We start from the raw sequence: 20196 nt of genomic DNA, 5'->3' as shown, positions 1-20196 counted from the left end.
AGCACATTATGTATTTGGTCCTGATAAAGCACCCTTTGGTGCTCGGACCCTAATTAAAAAAGCACTATTTCTTGATAAAGATCCTAGCCTTAGTTAAACATTAACACATATCCATCTTGTCTTCTGATTCTTGATAAAATTGCTCCAAAATGTTTGAGCTGCAGCACATGTCGAACATAAAACCGTTTCTACGGCGATGCGCTGACACACAGAGACCATCAGAAGACGCTTGGAGCTTTTAAACGACATGACAAGAAGATGTTTACACTTGTTCTTCTCCACTAAGTGCGCTGGCCTCTAAAACGATCCGTCTCCTGGGTGCTGACCGTCGTGTCGACCGTCGCCTCGCCGCAGTTCCCAAGACTCTAAAAACAGGCTCTTAAATGACGTCTACAAAGTTCCTGCTCGTCTTTTGAAAACCTGAGCTTCATTCTAATCAGCCACACAGAAGCTTTCCTGTGCAATATTGAGACCTATTTTCATTATAATTCATTGATTGTAGAGAAAATATTCTGAAATAAACAAACACTGCACATTAAATAAACATTGTATAAATTCTTCTATACGTAGGAAAATTCTCTGCATAAAAAATGTAAATTAAAGGCATAAAATAAACAGGAAAAGACAATTAAATGGTTATTCCTGATTATTTTCATGGCGGCTAATTGTCAATTAATTTTTATTGATTGTGACAACCCTCTAGTTTTACTTCCTGCATGACAACTTTTAAGACAAGTGTCTGATCTTTGTGTTGTTTTCATAAATTCAACAATATCAGCATTTGTGCAATATACTAATTTGTGTAATATCAGCTGAGTATCGTGTAAGATTCCCCTTTTTTATGTGCAATACTTCAGCTGCATGTACAAAATGTCAATGTAGTGTGTAATATTTCACTTTTATGTGTAATATTTCCATTTCACATGCAATATTTTGGATCGTGTGCAATATTTATGAGATATTTTCAGCAATGTATTGTACTTTCATCTTATTATTGTCCTACAAGGCACTGCATTGATTTTCAGTTTATGTAATATAGTTTTCTGAGTAATATCTGGCACAAGCATTTCCTTCAGGGTTAATAAAGTTTGATGTTATCTGATTTAACTTCCACCTCTGCAGGTCACTTTTTCCAGCAAACACCACAGTCTACATGAGCAAAAATCTTCATTTTCAGGTGATTTATCCCAAACTTTTGGGGTCACTTTTCTTTCCTCGGTGTAACTTTTCTAATCTTCTCGATTCGTCGGATAAAAGTGGAGATATGAATGTGCCAAAAAACCTTTTTAAAAAATTACCTTTTCATTGAAAAGCAAAACAACTGGCGTCGCACTACACGAGGGTCTAACTACTGGGCTCATTTTAAAGGCTTCACTTTGAGATAGATGACTTTTTTGGACATGAAAATTTTCAAAAAAAACAAAACACATCAGCATCAACTGTAGGCCGTGCATGACTTTCAAACTACTGGATTCCTAAACACTCACCATCACTCAAACTGAGTTGTTTTTCCTTTTATTTACCGAGTGGGCAGTCATTATTTTTAGCTGAGAAAGTAGGAAAAGCCTGAGTGATGCGAGGAAAAAAGGAGACGCAGGACAGAATGTTCTGGACGGATTCAAATCTAGGCCAGCTGGGGCAGAGGCAGCTCCAGAGACGAGGGGTCTGGACATTCTTACCGCTGTGAGCCAGATAGAAAAGAAAGAGTCCCGTGTACGTATGCACCTTGTGCCTCAGATTACCTCAGATTCAGACCTCTGCAGACAGTAAACAGTGACGGAAGAAAAAAATCACAACAAGCAGCGTGATCTGGGGTCAACAGTGGCGCCGAGAGGGACGAATATAGTTCCTCTGAGACTGGATGTAAAGAGAACGACAGGGGAGAAAATGTGTTGAAATGATTCACGGAGACAGTGAGGGATGAACGTGCTGCTGGCCTCAGTTCAACTCCCAACGATTGGATCCATTCAGATGTTTTAGCTCAACGTGCAAGAGAAGGCCAGAATATTTTCATTTTCTCCCCCCGTGACAATATCTTTTTTCGTTTTTCAGTTTTTTCAATTGACCAATAATCGAGAAAATAATCAACGGATGAACTCTCTGAACTGGTTTTCTGTTTGTTCACTGTCACATTAAGTCCTTCTCAGTTCTGCGGCTGTGTGGAGGCAGATCTGCCGTGGGGGAGGAGAGAGAACTCAGAAATGTCTTCTGTCACAGTTAGAATGCTGCAAAGTATTCACCAAAAAAAACAAATTTGAATTTCTGTGCATTTCTTAAAAAAACATAAATCAAACGACCTGGAACCAACGTGTCTCCACAGACGTTACCAACTCTGGGAATGTACATTTTACATCGGTTTCCTCTCTGAGAGGACACCGCCTGCAGCTCATTTTAAAAAGAAGAGGTAAATATTGAAGTCTCTATATTATTGTATGTTTGTGCTCTGCTGGGGACTCACCCGTCAGGTCCAGGACCAGAGGGTTCGGGGCATCACAGACAAGAGACATGCGGGTCAGCTGGACGTTGGGAGCGCCGGGGTCTGCGGCTGGATCAAACAAACACACAGTTCAATGCAAAGAACCACGACACCGTCACCTTTAGCCACGCTTTGTTGGCGTGCATCATGAATCCATTTTAAAAGTCATTCTGTAGGAAACCTGAAGCAGGCTGCAGACGTTTGCGACACGTGACGTGCGTCCTGTAACAAGCAGATGAGCCTCTGAGGAGCTGAAATCAGGACATCTCTGCTGTAGCTGGGACAGCTTCTGCATTAATTATGCTTTGGTTTATTCTCAGCTCCAGTAAAGAAAACTGCTCTCGTCGCCGAGGGACACTACATGGATGACCGGCGCTAGAAAGGTCTAATTTCCACGTCCGCTAAATGGAAGCTTAGCAGCAAGTGTCAACGTTAGCAGAGCTAGCAGAACTAGCATCACTTCCATCATAGAGTTGTACGTCCGTTTATCCTGCCACAGTCTACATACGAACTTATTTCAGTTTCTTGATCAAAATACTTCCGAGCTGCAGCAGTTTTAGATCGTGTCCTACTGTCACACCTTGCTGGTTTACAACATCTGGACATTAGCGCAGGTAGAAAGGAGGTTAAAAAGCTAGAGGCAGCGTTGAGTTCTGTGTTAATAAATTATAACAATTAGCTAAACCAACCATACATATAGACAGTGATGGCAGGTTACTATGAATGTCTGTAGACTGAATGAACACAGCTCCTGCTGCAAGTCTGGTTTGGATCACGACGTAAAAATTAAACTCAAAATCAAACAGCTGTTGAGGCGCCTGAAAAAAAAACGCTTCCCAGAACTCAACTCTAACCGTGGATCCATTAGCGGCGAGTAGCATAATGCACCTGAGTCACCGACTGAACTGCATTGTGGGTAATGTAGGCGGCAGGTTTTGATGCTGTTGATCTCGAGTCAGACAAAGTTTAACGAAGCGTTAAAGGTCTAATTAAACACTGATGATGTGAGTCACCAGCAGTTTGTCCTGACTCTCGTCACTGGCCAACCAGTTATCAGTAGACAAACCACTTCTGAATGTCATCATTAATTGATATGAGATTATCTGAAAGGCTGCAGTCTGCAGGCCTTCTAACAAATTACCATTGATTTCTGATGATACTCTCACGAGGAGAAAAGCTCAACATCAACAGCCTTCCAGGATGTTTGTTTTCGGTGGGCGACAGGAACGTACTACCCGTGATCACCCCCGCGTTTTCACAACTTAAACCGATCCAACCTGATGGAAGCTGCTGGGTCTGATTTATGAACATCACTGGGAGTCACCTTTAAACGAACTGACACCGTGCGCAAGAAGTCGTTGGTGTTGCTGCAGTTTGTTCAAAAAAATCAAATGTAAATTTTACAAACAACAACCAGCACGTCAGATCATCTAAAAACAGCAGCTAGTTTCACCGAGTTCAGATGATCCACCAACATTTGTACATCAAAATATTTCAACGTATCTGGTCAGACAATTGTTGTATAATAGCAGGTGCATCCAGCAGGAGGAGCAGCTTCAGTTGGAAAAAGATTATTTTAAAATGATTTAATATGCTACAAATATGAACTTTAACATTTATTTTGGATTTATTGAGGCTAATAAGGCTAATCAGGTTGAAGTAGGTATGATCACAGTCAACCATGATTGTATTTGGTTGGCGGCGGTTCGACTTATTTGATTCATTTTCAAGAAAAAATTTGCAAAGTTGATTTAAGTGTCGACTTCTTTTCGAAGCCAGTTGAGTTAATACTTAAAACAAGATGAATCTGTCATTGTGTTTCATACGGAGTTCCTTCACTACAAACACAGGCCAGTAGTTCATACACAATTTCAATCACAGTATTGGTTCAAGAAGTAGATATTTCTCTGCACCAGACGATGGAGCACTTTAAATGCAGTCGATGCCTCAGAGCCTGATCGATGCTTCTCTATTAGCCAAACATGTAGCATCCTTCCCGGCTCATTAACAAAGCAGAGGCAGCTTCTACACCGAGATGGATTTGGGATAAACTGGGACGACCGTCTACTTAAGAAGCATCAATTTTTCTCTTTCTTGCCCCTCTCCTGCAAACACACAGCCTTACCAGCCTCGTGGTTTCCAGCTCCGAGCAGGGCTTCCTTGTATTTGCGTAGGCTTTCGTCGTCCTTGTCCAGCTCGTGGATCTCTTTCACAGACTTCTGGGCCGGCGGCTTGTAGTTCACCGGCTCTGGCTCCTCGTTTTCGGCGGCGATGGCTGCTAGCTGCTCCGGAGTCACCTCATCTTCAGCCATGTCTGCAGACGAAGGGAAATGAGGAGGATTTGCAAAAAGGCTGCCAAGATATCTCTTCCTGGATTCCTACCGGACGCTTAAAAGGCTATAAATCAGCGGACGGACCGATATCCACAACAGTAATGTAGCGCTGACGGAGAGCGTCCAGCCTGCAGAGTCTGATGACCTAACGCTGCTGTGTGATATCATCCGAGCACATTTCTCTGAAATTACACCATCGCCACGAGGGGAGGCGTCACATGACATAAAGCCTCGACTGGGGGGTTAAGTGGGAGCTTCACATGCCTTCACATTATATAGGTCATAGAAGACGGACTTGAGAAAGACACGAGACGGACGAGGGATGTTTCAGCAGCACACACATGTACAGCGCTTGACAAACGTCAGGTTTATGCTACAGCTGCCCTAAACTAACAGCACTGGTAATAACCACAATCATCTCTTATGTCTCTGTGATGGTTAATACACCAGTATGTAGAAGCTCTTTAACAGGAACTATACTTTTAATGCTAAAATAGAATTATTATTATTGTGATCCCTGGATGTTCAAATGTACTGTTTTACCAAAAAATGAAAAAAGCAGAAAAGCACATTATTATTTCTTGATTAAGATGTCAAATTACAGGTGTTTACTTGCATTTCTGAGCAGGAAAATTAGTGGTTGACAGTTTGATTAATTCTCAGAGAAGCCAAGTGGCTCAACTTTGGGCACAAAAAGGTGAATTCAGTTTGAAATTCCTCATTCCTGTTCAAATCATGGAGAGCTGAATGCCAAACAAACCCCTTCATGATGCTGGATGGTCTACACATATGCTTAGTGTTTAACAAATTCAACAATCACTGTAATTATTTCTGCTTTTCAGCGACGTGTTTGGGCAAATTTTCCACCTGCAAAGATTGTTAAGACATATTAGAGCTCCAGTTGAGGAAGCCGTTTCAGTTCAAATCAGCAAAACAAAACTCAAGTGAACGCTCACTCTGACGGCAAGCTACTGTGTCGCCTCTTGCTGAGGAGGTTGATGCTGGAAAAGTTCCCTCCGCTCAAACACTGTGGCTAACAAAAGCAGGAAGAGCTCTGTTTACGCCAAGGGTCCTGACATTCACATGGAGGCCATCCCACCCGCAGCACGGCCGCGACTACAGCGGCGTGGACGTTCCGCTGCACCACCTTCACACTTGTTCTTAAATCACTGGAGTGCAGCCATTTTAACAACATGTTGAGAAACCTCGAGGCCAACTCTGTGCGCAACATGAACTCGCAGTGATAAACCTGCAAGGAGTGTCTTTGGGCATTTGCAGTAAGTTTATTAACCGATGATGGATTAGAAAGTAGGTTTGATAACAGATTAGCTGCTTTTTAAAAGATCTGTGAAGCCGTGGTTGCAGATTCTCAACTATAAGGGCTGCTTCTTAACCCCTACTTGACTTGATTACAAACTTAATATCCCCTGAGCTTTGGACTGTTGGAATAACAAAATAAAACTTTACTAAACTAAGACGGCCATTTTTTTATTTTTTTTTTTACTATTTTCTAACATTCTGTAGACAAATGATTCAATTAAATCATCAGAAATCAAAATAATTCTTAGCTGAAGCTGTAATATGCAACTATTTTGATAAGTTATTAATTTTTGAGTCATTCCTTGGAGGGAAAAAAAAACTTGAACCCTCTGCACCCCACCATGCATCAGAGGTTTTGAAGGCTTATTATTATCTTTAATATATATGATTATACTGCACAAAAGACACTGAAATTCATAACTCAAAAAGTATCTGGAGTCGAGCTGTGGGATTTTGCAAGTTTTCATGTTTTAGGTAGACGTCTTGATTTATTTCAAGATTACACAACTGGGAGGCCCTCTGTGGGTTCCTCTACTCCGATTCTAGTTGTGCTGTTTCCGTAGAGCTACAGAACTTTAAATTTCAGTGAAAAATGAGTCCACAGTCAGTAAAACTATGACAAGAGGGGAAAAAAAAGAAAGAAGAAAACCACCCAGAAACTGCTTGGAGCGCAAAGGGTTACCTAAAGATCTTTTGTTCATTTAGAGATCACTACTACTCGATGTGATCTGAACACAACCGAGAGCTCATGTTAGCTTCATCTCCAGCCGGTGATGTTTTAATACCTGGTCGACATCAATTTACACTACAGCGGCCACAGAGGGGCTTCAGCTCCCAGCACGCTCAGTAAACTGTGGAACTGACAGCGAGTCTTAAAGGACTTAAAGGTTTACGGGATGACAACAGACTAACTGCACATCTCAAATTAAATTACTCTTGGACGTTGCAGAGTGGTGTTGATTCAGCTAATATTCACAAATCCTCACGCAGACTTCTGTAAACCGGCTGCGTTCCTGTCCACGGTTAGAAGTCGGCGTGCATACCTCGTCGACAGTCCGACCTGCCCCGACTGGCAGCCGTCACAGGAATGTGTAGCAGCAGTAAAGAGGCGAACCGACCGAGGGGCTGCGGCTGTAAACGTGCCCGAGCAGAGGCCAAGAACCTGCTCAAAATTTCCACCTTTTCCTTCCTTGCTGTTGCACACGAAAATGTTTGGCAGCCAGAATCCAACAACAAGAGACTGATTCAAAGCTCGCATGATGTCAAAAATTTCACCTCAGCTGCAGTTTTTTATTTTATTTTTTTCAAAACACCAATCAAAGATACACTTTTCTGATAAAATCTTGATTCACTGAAGGGAGGCTCAGTGTGACTTCAGATACCCTGAATTGAATCGAGTGAGCGGCCTCAGTCTGACAGGTCACATCACAAAACACTTTCTATTCAACATTCCTCTGATCCCACAGTCGCTCCGCTGTTTTGCATAACTAAATTTTTATATCCGCAAGAGACAAAATTTAGATCAAGGCTGTTTGTAATGACAGGAGAGGAGGTGGATGTGGTGGTGGTGGTGGTGGAGGAGGGGGAGGGGGCTTCAGCCTGAAAGCATTATGTAACTGCAGGGATTAAGGCCTCTGTCACTGGTGAAAAATCAGAGGTTCCTCTTTGCCTTCTCTGTAGGTAGGAAGGATTAATGTACTTAAAATGACAAAAAGTCACATTCAAAGGGTCGCCTCCTGCAAAATATCTACATTAAGTAACTTCAGGAATCCAATGTGACGGACCCGCCACACCCAAAGCCTCAGACTGCTCACCGAAACAAGACCACAGGCCACGAACTTCAAATTCACATAAACAGAGGAAGCACAAAGGAGACCGGAGGAGGCCTGAACAATTAATTGATGTCAAAATCGCGGTTTAAAACAATGCGATTCGCAAAGGCTGCCACTTAGGACATTTGAGTTGTGGCTTTTAAACGATGAAACTACAGCAGTTTTGATTTAATTTGGGGCGTACTGAAACATAATAATCAATGGCGTGGTTTCATGGTGCCCGCCGTGAGCCCAGCCTCAATATTTGATTTATAGCCACACCTCGTGCATTATGCAGCACGTCTGAACCGTTATTTTACAAATTCACGCTTTGTGTGGTAACGCTCCAACACATCTAAAGCCTTATGACATGGTAGATTTTCAACTAAAGCTTCACTTTTAAAAAAAAATGTCTGCCAGTAAAATCTGCCACAGCCATGACATGTTTTATATAAATCAAATAGGTTTTTAAAATAGGCCTGGATGATAAAATATCAATAAGAAAATAGTTTGAGATGCATTAGATGCAAACGCCCATGTTCAAAGTTGGATTGCATTAACAAATCTCAGGCCTGCTCCCATTCTACATTATAAATAGGGAAGGCTAATGTCAACGTCCTAATGGTATTATTATTGTTATTATTACCAATACTGCTTATTGATCCGGTACTTTAATACGCTGTGGGGTCTCCGCCTGCTCCAATCTAAACCTTGACCTCTTTGCTTTCTTTATTCATTCTATCTCAAAAAAGAAATACCCTCTTTATCCTCATCTATTTATATTTATAAGCAAGTCTATTTATTTGTGTGTTTTTTTTTTTATGTTGCGCTAACATTAAAAATTTGACCCGTGTGCCCTCATTTGGCAAAAGTGAATGAATTCCACTCAAACCCTTATTCTCCTGGTCTATATATAGAGTAATGATGACTATGGAGCAGTAATAAAGGGCTTATTGTGATGAGTTTCTGTCCAGCCCAGCCCTGTTTGTGGATTACACAACAGCAGCAGCAGCACATCTCCAGCCTCCTACAAAGCCTGCAGGCCGGACGCAAAGAACACATATGAAGTTATGTAGGATTATATAAGACAGATGTAAACAAAAGAAGGAGCTTAAATATATCCCCCACAGTGATGAATGTGTGATTCAGGCTTTATTCTGACACTTTAATCCTACATGGAGGAAACCGGTGAGACTGGTTTTTAATTCTAAGCAGCTAATCTGTGATTGTTGTGGGTTTTTTTCTGCTGGATTATGTCAGAGCACCAGAGTGTCAGGAGGTGATCAAACTACACGTCCTGACTGTGGCAGCTGGAGCCAGACTGGCATCCCTCCAGAAAACCGGCTAGCATGCAAACATCTGGACAGCCCGCCGGTGTTAACGGCAACACAACCGACTACCGAGCCCCGACCGATCCGGTGGGTTTAGACTAAACAATGCGGCTCAACTTTTCCTGGCGCCGACCCTCGTCCACAGGGCGGGACTGAGGCAGCGACGAGCGGCGGCTAGCTGCTGCTGCTGCTTGGAACAATCCAGCCGTGCTAGCCGTAGCCTGCGGCTACCGTTAGCATGACGGGTTATCATCCGTTAACCGGCGGCGGGAGCGACGACCGGCCGGTTCCGGCGCCCTGCCCCGCGGCTACAGCTTCACACGAGAGCTGCCGGCGGAGGCTCGGAGACTCACCTGTCCGTTAAATGCGGCGGTGATCCCAGGTGCCTTCGCGGTTTGTGCGCTCGGTGCTCCGCGCTCCGGTGGAACTATGGCGAACAACGGAACGGCGCCGCCCCGTGCGCCGCCCGCGCAACACGTTTCCGGTAACAGGTGCGCGCACGCTGCACGCAGGTGACGCGGCAACAGGGATCATGTTTCAGGTCATTATTTGATTTATTAGGTTTTTGTTTGAATAATAAAACTGATTCAGTGTTTAGCAAAGGGTCGTATTTTTAAAAGCTTATTCTATTTTTTTGTGCAAAATCTTTATTTAAAAAAAATCTTTATTTTTTGCGAATGACTAAACTAATTCAATCTTTAGTAACGTGTCGTATTTTAGAAGTTTATTCAATTCTTTATGTACAATCTTCATTAAAATAAATAAATAAATAAATGCAGTGTAATGGAGGACGAAAACATACTCAGGTAAATTACCTCCAGGCTGCACTTGAGCAAATGTTCCTGAAAACAATTAAATGATGCAAGAACATTTTGCTCCATATTATAGGATATCAAATATCATATTTGTCAATTATTTCAATATTGGGTGCTAATATACGATTCAACATAGTAGGATCTTAACATTTCTTTTAAGTAACTAAGTACATTTACTCAAGTAAGTGCTGTACTGAAGGACAATTTTTAGGTTCTTGACTCAAGTATTTCCATTTTACGCTACTTTCTAATTTCCACTGTACTCATTAATCCGCCACATTAAGATTTTTAAAAGATGCTGATTGAACGCGATGAATAATATAAAAAACTTTTTTTTTTTAATTTAAAAAAAAGAATTACGAACATAAAGATAAAATCAGTAGTTTTTTTTTTTTAGCCTTTCTGGAGACAGACCAAACTGATACCTAACATTTACTACATTTTGCAGATGTGTTCGTTTACTTAAGTAGAATTTTTCTCAAAATCAGTCAACTAGGTTTTACCGTTCTGGAACACCTCAAGAAAAATAAATATTTTCTAGGAACATTTGATTTATTTAATGCCAGTGATTGAAAGTTATTTTCAGGCATCCGTTTAAAAAAAAAACAAAAAAAACCCCTCAAAAATCTGCGGAACTTTTAAAAGCAGTAAAAACAAAAGTTGATCATATGAAAAGCTGCTGCAGGCGACTATATGTGGTATGACCTGCAGTTTATGGCACCATGTAACTGTTAGCACTGTGTTTACTTCTACCACAGTATGTTTAAGCATTAAACCAAATTTAAATCAGCGTTAGCAGCTGGCTCAACTGATGGACATTATTAGGTGTATAAGATATAATACTCTTAAGAATCAGTGAAGAAAGCAGGCACTTTCTAAAGGTGATTCAATATATTTATGTACAAAACCCTTTAAACATGTCCATATGTCAAGTATACAGTACAAAGTGACAGAACCGATGTACATCAACATTTAACATTTTTAGCATCACATTAAACAGCCTGTCATTGAATCATGTTTACATTACTTAAAAAAAAAAAAAAAAAAAAAAACAATCACCAATTAATCACATTGCAGGTTTAAGGCAATTGTCTATATAAATTAAAACAAAAAGAAAATCAATCCTGTCCTGGGAAACATGGCTATAAAAATACTGAGAAATTTAAAATGGAAGTAACATAACAATGGTCCATACAATAAAATGACTTTAAAACACAAGTGTAATACAGTCAGAGCGGCTGTATCTGAATGAGATTTAAAAAAAAAAAAAAAAACACACTACGGGAAAGAGGCAGCGTCTCCTCTGAGTGACTTTAACTGGTGTCCATCTGAAACTTAAAGAGAAATACGATTAGAAAATCATCGATAAATGTCCACGCTAAAGAATAAAAATGATTTTGTTTCTCCAAGTGGATACCTTGGCGTTGTAAGCGTCCAGCTGGGCGTCCAGCTCCTCTGCAGACAGCTGGGGTCTGTTTCCACCTCCCCTCCCACGACCTCTGAAGCCTCCTCCACCACCTCCGCCGCCGCCGCCACCCTGCCGCCTCTCAAACTTGGGCTGACCGAGCCTGCTCCGGTCGAAGCCGCTGTTTGAACTGCGAAAAGGTTTTTAGAAAGTGTTTACATCATGTGACTGACAATAAAGCAAGTTAGCTCATGAGCATTTAACAACAATTTAGTATAACTAGTTGAGCCTGTTTCAGACATGCGCTCCTTTCTGTTAATCTGACGATATCTGAGCACGTCGGCTTCAAGTTCTTTCATCGTAACGTTTCCACAACACTTTCAAAACAGCACAAGTTGGAACTGATTAATAGACGGTACTTTAGAGTTGTGTGGAGTGAATTAGGAAAGACTTTTCCACATCTCAGCACTAATGTTGGTCCATGAACACCACAGAAAGCAAAAGACACAGTTTGCTGCCCATCTATTTCAGAAGGAAACGTAATGTAGGTTCAAGAACTCGCTGTTTTAAATATCTTCAAAATAACTGTCAAAATTACACCATTTATCAGAGCCACAAACTAAAAAACTAGCCTAAAAAATAATGAGAATTTCAACTTTCCAATGGCCCTTGAACTACTCACTTAAAAAAAAAACAAAAGGCCATTTGCGATTTAACAGTCACATGACAGATTCAGCAGGCAGTGTTCACACAGAGCAGAGAGGAGGCAAGCTTAAAAGCACATTTAAAAGCAGAAGTAGGAAGTTATCTATGGTGGTAACATCTGTGGGCACTTTGAAAAATGCTGAATATGTTCCAGGCTTTCTCAGTTTTGGGGGGAGGATTCATAATCAAAGAAATCCACCCCTCATTTTTCATTCTATAATTTATCGCACTGTGTCATACTGCACGAAAGGCATTTCTACGTTCTCTCTGCTTCTGCTGGTTGTGCTGTTTCCACAGAGGCGCAGGATGCAAACTAAAAAATAATTTGTAATGTGCAGTGAAAAATGAGCCCAAAGAAGAATGAATGAAGAATGAAGCCACGAGGAACTTTTAGGTCTTACCTCTGCGTAGACTGCCGACTCTGTGGACTGAATTCTGAAGTCACTTGCTGGATCTTCATGGGGCGGCCTGAAGAATTGAGAAAAATATTTAAGTTACATCGTCTTTACAGCAGGGGTGTCCAATCCTGGTCCTGGAGGGCCACAGTCCTGCATGTTTTAGATGCTTCCTTCTTCCAACACACCTGATTCAAATGATCAGCTCATCATCAAGCTCTGCAGAAGCCTGATAATGATCCTGATCATTTGAATCAGGTGTGCTGAAAGAGGGAAACATTTAAAACATGCACGATTGTGGCCCTCGAGGACCAGGATTGGACACCCCTGCTTTAGAGGCACTAGAATTTTCGTCATCATCACTGGAGCAAGAGGCACCGAATCCTCACCATCAAGCGGAACACCGTTGTAGTGCTTCATGGCTTTCATTGCTTCTGCCTTGGTTTCAAAGTGGACGTCTGCGGTTCCTTTACTGCGGCCGGAGCGATCATAGTGTACCGACGCCTTCTTTAATGTCCCGAACTCTGCAAACAGCTCCTGGAGACCAAAGGAGAAACATCAGCACCCCAAAAAAAAAAAAACAGCGAGTTTGAAAGGCATCTTGTTTTCTAAGAAATCACCAGGAATCAGGAAAAAAAAAACGTTTCAAATCAATGTTTCAATGGTCCTTGAACTTAATGTGTGACTTTTGGTTTCATTGAATAAAACAAACAAATGTAAACTATAAAATATTTCATAAAAAACACTTGCATGTCTCATTTACAAATTATCCAAAACAAACCAAACGCTTCAGTTCAGAGAGCTCCCAGTGAATTACCTTGATGTCTGAATCAGAGACGCCAAAGTCCAGATTGGAAACCAGCAGTTTGCCGCTACTTTCTACACTCCTCTCTGGTACTGCACTCGGTCCTCTGAGTCCACCAACGTGCTCCTCGAACATGTCATGCTGCCATTTGTCTGGAAGCTCTCTGGGCTGTGGAGGGAAAAAATACAGTCGTCTGATTTCATGTGTTCTGCCAAACATTCACAGGAAATGGATCGATGATAGTGAAAGGCAAGTGACAACGCGAGCTGAATATGACCTGAAAAAAACTGCATGATTAACAACAACCATATTATGTATCCCTGGTATTCAAGAAAACCCTTTGGGATCAATAAAGTTCTACCTTTTAACAATTACTCCTTATACTTAATTACTTCTTAGCCACAAAAGACCCTAACGAATCCCATTGTGGCAGGGGGAGCACTAACGACTCGCATAATGATGGGGATTGAAACCAAATTGAAACCGAGAATCAGGTGTTAATGGCTCCTTAATGATATCAGTAACTGGAACTCCCAACTCGTCAGTCAGAACTGATGAAGCCTCTTGGATGAGAGGTGGAACGTCTTCAAGGAACTCAAGCAAGTCCAGTTGCTACGATCAATTTACGAGAATAACCACGACCTGGATGACTGATAGTCTTCACAGACATACTCCTTATATTCTTTCTGCAATGACACAAAAAAAATGCTACTATCTGTTGCCATGAAGGAGCTGGTGGAGAAAACTGTTCTTAGAAAAGAAACTGGTTGAAACCCTTTCACTCGGCGGCCAGTTTGAAAGTCAAAATCCTTCTGTGTAGACGTTTTTGCTGTATATGAAGGAGGGCATTCATTTCTTTATCTTGATAAAGGCATTCATTGATTAAAATATGCAGTCCAGTATTGTGAGGAGTGCACAGACCAAAGTATGGGCTGGACTAAAGAAAACCTGCAGGACAGGAGTCAGCAGACCACCTGTACCTGAAGGACAAAGGACACTAATCTGGTCACATTCTGGACAGAGAGGAAAGATGGTTTGAGGATAATAGAAACTGGAACAGCCATCTCTGAACACAAGGAGACTCCACGATGCCACTCATCAGGTCATTATAATGCAGCCTAGAGATCTTCCCCTCCTCAGTTTTCACAACAACCATTCACACCTCGAGTCTTGTGAGTCTGGGGTCATTGTTGTGCCATTAGCCCTGTGATTGGGGTGTGGTCTTCACCGCACCGAGACATTGTCTGCAAATTCAAGTGCTTATGCAGGTCGTCCACAGGTTGATGACAGGGCGGAAACACAAAGCGAGATATGGGATTGTTTCACTGATGTAGTCAACAGTGAAAGTTTTTTTTAACGCTACACAGACCAGCACATTCAACTTAGATAAGCCTTTCACTTACCTGTATGAAGCATTAAAGCAACAAGTGATCAAATGTGTGGTTTTCGAATGCGCAAGTTATTTATTTTGTAACAGACCAACCTTGTTTCTTACCATTGGTATAATCAGTTTCAGTTCTTATTTATAAATCAGTGAAGAGCAGTGACAATGGATTCATTTATCTCCAATGTAGAAAACACTTCTTTATCCAAAATGCAGCTGTCACATTACTCCAAGCTGCTAAAAATAAGGAGCTGACATCCATAGAGATCAACAGCACAAGACATGACCTGAATTCACGCAGAAAGAGTGAAGGTGGGAAAATAAGACGTGCACTAAAATACTGCTGCACTCATTTGTGCAAGGATCCACATACAGTTAGAACGAGAAGTGAAGACTGCATTAGGAAAATATGTCTTTTTTTGTATAGAGTGGCTTAAAAATAAAAACAAGTTGCATGGATTTGTCATCTATTAATAAACTATTATTTTGGTTATGTCTTTGTTGTGGTTGAGCCTTCCCTCGGGGCTCTTAGGATTACTAAGAACCCACAAACACACCATCTTAAAAAAGGAACATCCATCCAAGTCTCCCTCAGGAACGCGTCTAAACACTTGTTCAACTTTTCTGAGATGAAACATGGCGATTAATAAAAAATAAAAAAAATCCATCCCAACGATGCCGGAAACTCAGAGCAGCCACGAGAAGAAGTGACGGTTCGGAGGGACGACATGTTTCTTCCAGGTAACTCAGGGTCGCCGGCCTCGACTGAACCACACCAGCTAATCACGTAATCTGATTACGAAACACTTGGCCGTGTTACTTTCATTTCCACATTTTTTCTCCATTTCTGCTGCTCGTCTGTCTTACCCGGGTGTACGGCGCGGATCTGTTGTTTCTGTCCCGGTTGAAGTTACTCTGTCGGCTCCGCACCGGCCTCGACGATCCGCCGGCTCGACCTGAACTTCCAGCCCGCCCGGACGACCCTCCGCCGCGGCCTCCTTTCTTGTTCATCTTGATGATGTCGTCCAGGGACATGTTCATCTTGTCGGACATCGTGCCGTTGACGTTTTGAGCCGCAGACGAAAACGAACAAAGAAGTTGGAGGAGCGCTTATTTATCGGCTACTCTGCCTGGTGGCGCGGTGTTGAAACAAGCGGAAGTGACGGTACACCAGAAGCACCGCCCCTCGTCGTCGTCTTCTTCTTCTTCGTCTTCTTCTTCCTCCGCTTCCTGTCTGTTAAATGCCGCCATTTTGAAGCGCTGTCGCCGCCAACTGTAGAGTTAAATATTTCTCAAATCTGCGTTCTTAAACCCAGACAAATGACGACATATTTTAAAACAAAATTTCCAGTGATTAAAAAAAAAGTGTCTTCAAAGTTTTTAGCTGCACTTGGAACTAACAGACTATAGTTAGTTTACAATGCAGCTGTCAGACTTGTAAGTGGTTCAAAAAAAGACCATATATTCAAGAAATGTAAGAAATTCAGTGATTGTTTATCACAAACTCATACAATATGTGCAGGGAACTTCTATTTTATTTCATGTTATTTTATTTTTTAGATATCACCCCAGTTCTGGCTCATTCTTACTAATTATGAGGTAAATATATTATAATTGTACTTTTTGTTTTTAAAGCCTTAATGACTTCTGTGTTTTCTGCCCCTAAAGGCCCTTTAGGTCATCCTCACAGTTTCTTCCCCCTGTCCAACACTTCAGGGCTTTTTCACTTAACAAAACATTAATTCACATTTTCTACGAACACTGGTGTCAAATAAATGTTTATTCCAAATCATTGCAACAGGATCTTTGTTCACTTTGCCCAGATGTGCGTTACATTCTTTTCTTTCAGCATTCATCAAATAAATCCCTAAAATGGCATGTATAAGTTCATAATACCATTCAGACTAATAGTGCATGTTTTAGTATTTTTTCAGATTTCTCAGTCTTTGATTCAGTTGTGACACTACTATAACCCAATATATGTAAATTCTAATACCACAGAGCACAAAAATCCATCAGTCGGCTCATTCAGAACCATGTTCTAAGTTTTGTAATATGCATATTTGTTCCTTCTCTATCCATAAAGTGCCATATTCTGTTGGGGGTCTCTTTCTGATACAAGGAAGGTGTTCCTCTCTAATCTTGCAAATAAAATTAAAAAAATAAAACAATATAAAAAATCTGAAAATATTTACAGAAAAAAGTACAAACAAGTTTGCTCATCCAGGGAATCCTTGGATTTTTTTCAAGCATATTTTTTTCAAAACTTTGGCTCTAAATTAGTCAAGTTATTCTCCACAATTTATCAAACTGTAGACTAAATAAATCTCTCATATTCAGCTGGAATTAAAAGCTCCTATCAAACATATTATTGTTGAGTCAACATCTAAACCAGTCAGCTGTTAGATCAGTAAGAGCCGAGTGTTTCCCATCACGTCCTGAGAATTTGGGGAGATTTATATTTTATTTGACTGATTTTGAATATTTATTCTGAATTCATGCTGTGGGGTTGATGGTGATGTTAATCAGTCAGAGAGGCTGAAAACATTCTGATTTACATCATGAAGTGCAAATGATATGTAGTTCTCAACCACAGTAAACTGAAAACAGATATTGCTGGCAGCATCTAGCAGAAAAAAAATAATAATTCAATGGATTTCGTTACTGATCTGTCAGCTGACAGTCAGGGCTGAAACATCTGTGCAGATGTCATTTTAGGGATCCTCACATCTCTTACCAGGAGCTTAAACTTACAGAATTAAATAAATTCAATTCTAAAATACTTTAAAAAATAGATATATTATATCAACCTTAAATATTGCACGTACACAATTTATTTTAACTCACAAATCAGTCTTGCTGCCTGATGCATGACTGTGTATCATGTATAAAGTCAGCTGTGCTGTACTGTTGTTTTATCTCCCAGACGTTTGCTGAAGTCCAGCATGCACTGGTGCGTGCGTGTGTTGACATGTTCTAAGTCCTGTCTCCTGGTCTCCAGGTGGTTCAGCAGAGAACTCAAGGACACCAACAGGTCACCATTTCTTCTCTGACTTTCCTGTGTTACCCATAAATCCTCCCTCCAGGCCTCCTGTAAACTCTCAATTAAGGCCTCTGTGTCCTGCTTGAACTGCTGAGCCTTCCGCTGGTATCTGTGTTTGTCCTGCCTGGCTCTGCTCAACTCTTCTATCATCTGTCTGATAGAGAGCTGCAGTCGGCTGTTCTCCATGTTGACCTCCTCCAGTTTCACGCTGCTGTCATAGATGCTCACCTCCACGGCTCTCAGCTCTGAGGCCTGTGTGTCGAGCATGTCAATGTATTGCTCTCGACGCTCTTTCAGCTCGGCCTTTAGTTCCTCTTTGGGCTGAAGCAGGGAGCTCGTTTTCTCCTCCAGTCGCCTAACTAACGTCTCCAGCTCAGTCTTCTTCCTCTTCAGCTCGAAGGTGAGCGCTTTTAGTCTCTTGTGACGGCTTTGCTCCTCGTTCCACTCAGCCTCCACCTCCTTCAGCATCTCCTCTTTCTCTTCCACCTCCTTCTGCTTCTCCTTGTTGCTCTTTGTGATGCTCTCAACCTCTGCGGTACACTGCTGGATTTCCTGGCGGTGCATGCTCTCTATTTGTCTGTACTCCACCTCAGACTGGTTAATATGGCTCATCAGCAAGCCATCACTGGAGCTCTTGGGCTGCCTCAGCTGGAGCGCCGCCTCTTCTTGTTGTAGCTCCCTGTATCTCCTCCTGGAGTTGCTGGTATCAGACTTCATCTTCACCACATACTCCTCCTGCTTCCTCTTCGCCTCCTCCAGGTGTCGACTGAGCTGCTTTCTCTCCTCCTCTAAATGACTGATGTTCTTCTTCTCTGTATCCATATTCTCGCACAGCTCTTCCTGATTCCTCTCAAACAGGCGCTTGTTGATCTTGTCACTTTCCAGGAGTTCACCGATCAGCTTCTCCATGTCTTTGATTTCCATGCCGTGTTTGACGATAGAGGCGATGCGCTCCTCCAGCTGCAGCTTGGACCGCTCCAGCTGCTGTGACACGTGGAGATACTCAGCCCTCACCTCGGTTTCTTTTCTGTGTCGATACTTGAACACCTCACAGATCTGAGCCAAAGCGTCTTGACAGAGCAGCCTTGCTGCTCGGTCCTCCTCTATTTTACCTTCCACTGAGGTGATTTCTTCTTGAAGATGCTGAATTGCAAGCGTGAAGGCTTCCCCCATCTCACGTAGCTCCTTCTTCAGGGTTTCTCTCTGTTGCCTCAGTTCTTGATGCTTTTGGGTTTCCCCCTCCAGCTGTTTCTCACACTGGCACATAGATGTTGTCAATCTTTGCACGTTGTTGTCCAGCTTGGCCACCTGAATCGTAACTTCATTCAGATGGTCATGAGCTTCTTGTTTCTTGCCGTTAACTTGGTCCAACTCTCTTCTGCGCCTCTTGTTCACTTGCTTCTGCTGCTTAATCATCTCCTCGGCCTGGTCCACCTCTCTGGACAGGTTGTGCTTGTTCACAGAGTAAGCTTCCCTCTCCGGTGTCATGCTTTGCTCCAGTGCTATTTTATCTCGCTCCACAGCAGCGATACAGGACTTTATCTCCTCTGTCTGCTCCTTTGTCTGATCCAGCTGCATCTGCAAGCTGTACTTCAAGGTGATTTGATCATTCAGAGTGGCAACGACGGCTTCATACTCAGCTTTTACTTGTTCCCGCTCTGGCTGCAGCGCTTTGTTTTGGTTCAGGAGCTCCTGTTGCTTCCTCAGAGAGTCTTCTTTTAGCTGAGAAGCTGCGTTGAGCTCTTTGCGGAGCGTCTCTATCTCCTCAGCGTTGGACGCCCGGGCTGCTGTCACGTCAGCCATGATTTCCTCAGTCATTCGCTCACGCATGCTGTTAATCTGGTGCCTCAGCTTGCTGTTTTCTATGGTTTCCACCTCTAAATGTTCGTGAGCGACGCGCCTGTCCGCCTCCAGCTCGGTGATGGCAGCCGTTATCTCCGTGAGGTGGAGGCTGGCTTTAGGTGCGAACGGGACTCCCTCTTCCCTCAGCTGCTTGTCGAGCTCCTCCAAATGCTCCAGAGTAACCATCACGGCCGGGAAGTTGGGAACCGGGCAAGAAGCCATGTTTATCCAACCGCTTTGTTTGTTTTTAGCTCCGTGTTTCTCTAACGCGCGTTAAAAGTTCAGGTAGCTTCTATGGAGTGGCGTCGTCATAGCAACAGCTGCTACGGCAAGCCGGTGAGGCCACGAGCGCTAGCTAGCTGTCAGCTAACTGCTAGCTAACAGCTAGCCGTGAAATAAACCAAATTTAGCTTAAAATGTTGGAGCTGACAGCAAGAAACCGAGCTGAACCGAAGTGTGTAGACATAAACAAGTCAGGTGAACTCTGTGCTTCAAACGTGGGCGAATACGTAGTAATAGGAGAGACATCAC

General features: G+C 42.3%; 3 protein-coding genes across 4 annotated transcripts in view; all 3 read right to left on the bottom strand.

The window, feature by feature from the left end:
• LOC103366534 (rho GDP-dissociation inhibitor 1-like) overlaps positions 1-9726 on the bottom strand; it is a 26471-nt gene extending 16745 nt beyond the window's left edge. Inside the window, exons 1-3 of the mRNA XM_008294298.1 lie at positions 9625-9726; positions 4602-4790; positions 2459-2545 (exon numbers count right to left, since the gene is read on the bottom strand). Coding sequence (XP_008292520.1) covers positions 2459-2545; positions 4602-4788 — 274 coding nt within the window. The 5' untranslated portion in view covers positions 4789-4790; positions 9625-9726. The remainder of the gene's footprint in view (positions 1-2458; positions 2546-4601; positions 4791-9624) is intronic.
• A 1236-nt stretch (positions 9727-10962) lies between these two features.
• Positions 10963-15960, bottom strand: LOC103366532 (THO complex subunit 4-like). Of its 2 annotated transcripts, none has more exons than XM_008294294.1 (6): positions 15648-15960; positions 13409-13564; positions 12981-13128; positions 12598-12664; positions 11504-11681; positions 10963-11420 (listed from the first exon to the last, which is right to left on the bottom strand). In XM_008294294.1, exons 1-6 carry the CDS (start codon positions 15831-15833, stop codon positions 11400-11402), a joined length of 756 nt encoding a protein of 251 aa, XP_008292516.1. In that variant the 5' UTR covers positions 15834-15960; the 3' UTR covers positions 10963-11399. The 2 variants fall into 2 exon arrangements, with proteins under 2 accessions (XP_008292516.1, XP_008292517.1); XM_008294295.1 differs by having other exon boundaries at positions 10963-11414; positions 15648-15959.
• A 1713-nt stretch (positions 15961-17673) lies between these two features.
• On the bottom strand, positions 17674-19887 carry ccdc175 (coiled-coil domain containing 175). Its single transcript, XM_008294318.1, has one exon. The coding sequence runs from the start codon at positions 19885-19887 to the stop codon at positions 17674-17676; it is 2214 nt and encodes a 737-aa protein (XP_008292540.1).
• Positions 19888-20196: the final 309 nt, after the last annotated feature.

Source organism: Stegastes partitus, unplaced genomic scaffold (genome assembly GCF_000690725.1).
Source record: "Stegastes partitus isolate 25-593 unplaced genomic scaffold, Stegastes_partitus-1.0.2 Scaffold953, whole genome shotgun sequence".
Taxonomy (NCBI): Eukaryota; Metazoa; Chordata; class Actinopteri; family Pomacentridae; genus Stegastes; species Stegastes partitus.
This window is presented reverse-complemented; position numbering and strand designations above follow the sequence as displayed.

Bases quoted from the DNA above. Each gene is read 5' to 3' on its own strand.
- LOC103366532 (XM_008294294.1), bottom strand. From the start codon at position 15,833: ATGTCCGACAAGATGAACATGTCCCTGGACGACATCATCAAGATGAAC. The intron at 13,129-13,408 runs GTAATTCACTGG...TTTGGTCTCCAG, and splicing joins TCTCTGATTCAGACATCAAG to GAGCTGTTTGCAGAGTTCGG. The intron at 11,682-12,597 runs GTAAGACCTAAA...ACCTTTTCGCAG, and splicing joins AGTCGGCAGTCTACGCAGAG to TTCAAACAGCGGCTTCGACC.
- ccdc175 (XM_008294318.1), bottom strand. From the start codon at position 19,887: ATGGCTTCTTGCCCGGTTCCCAACTTCCCGGCCGTGATGGTTACTCTG.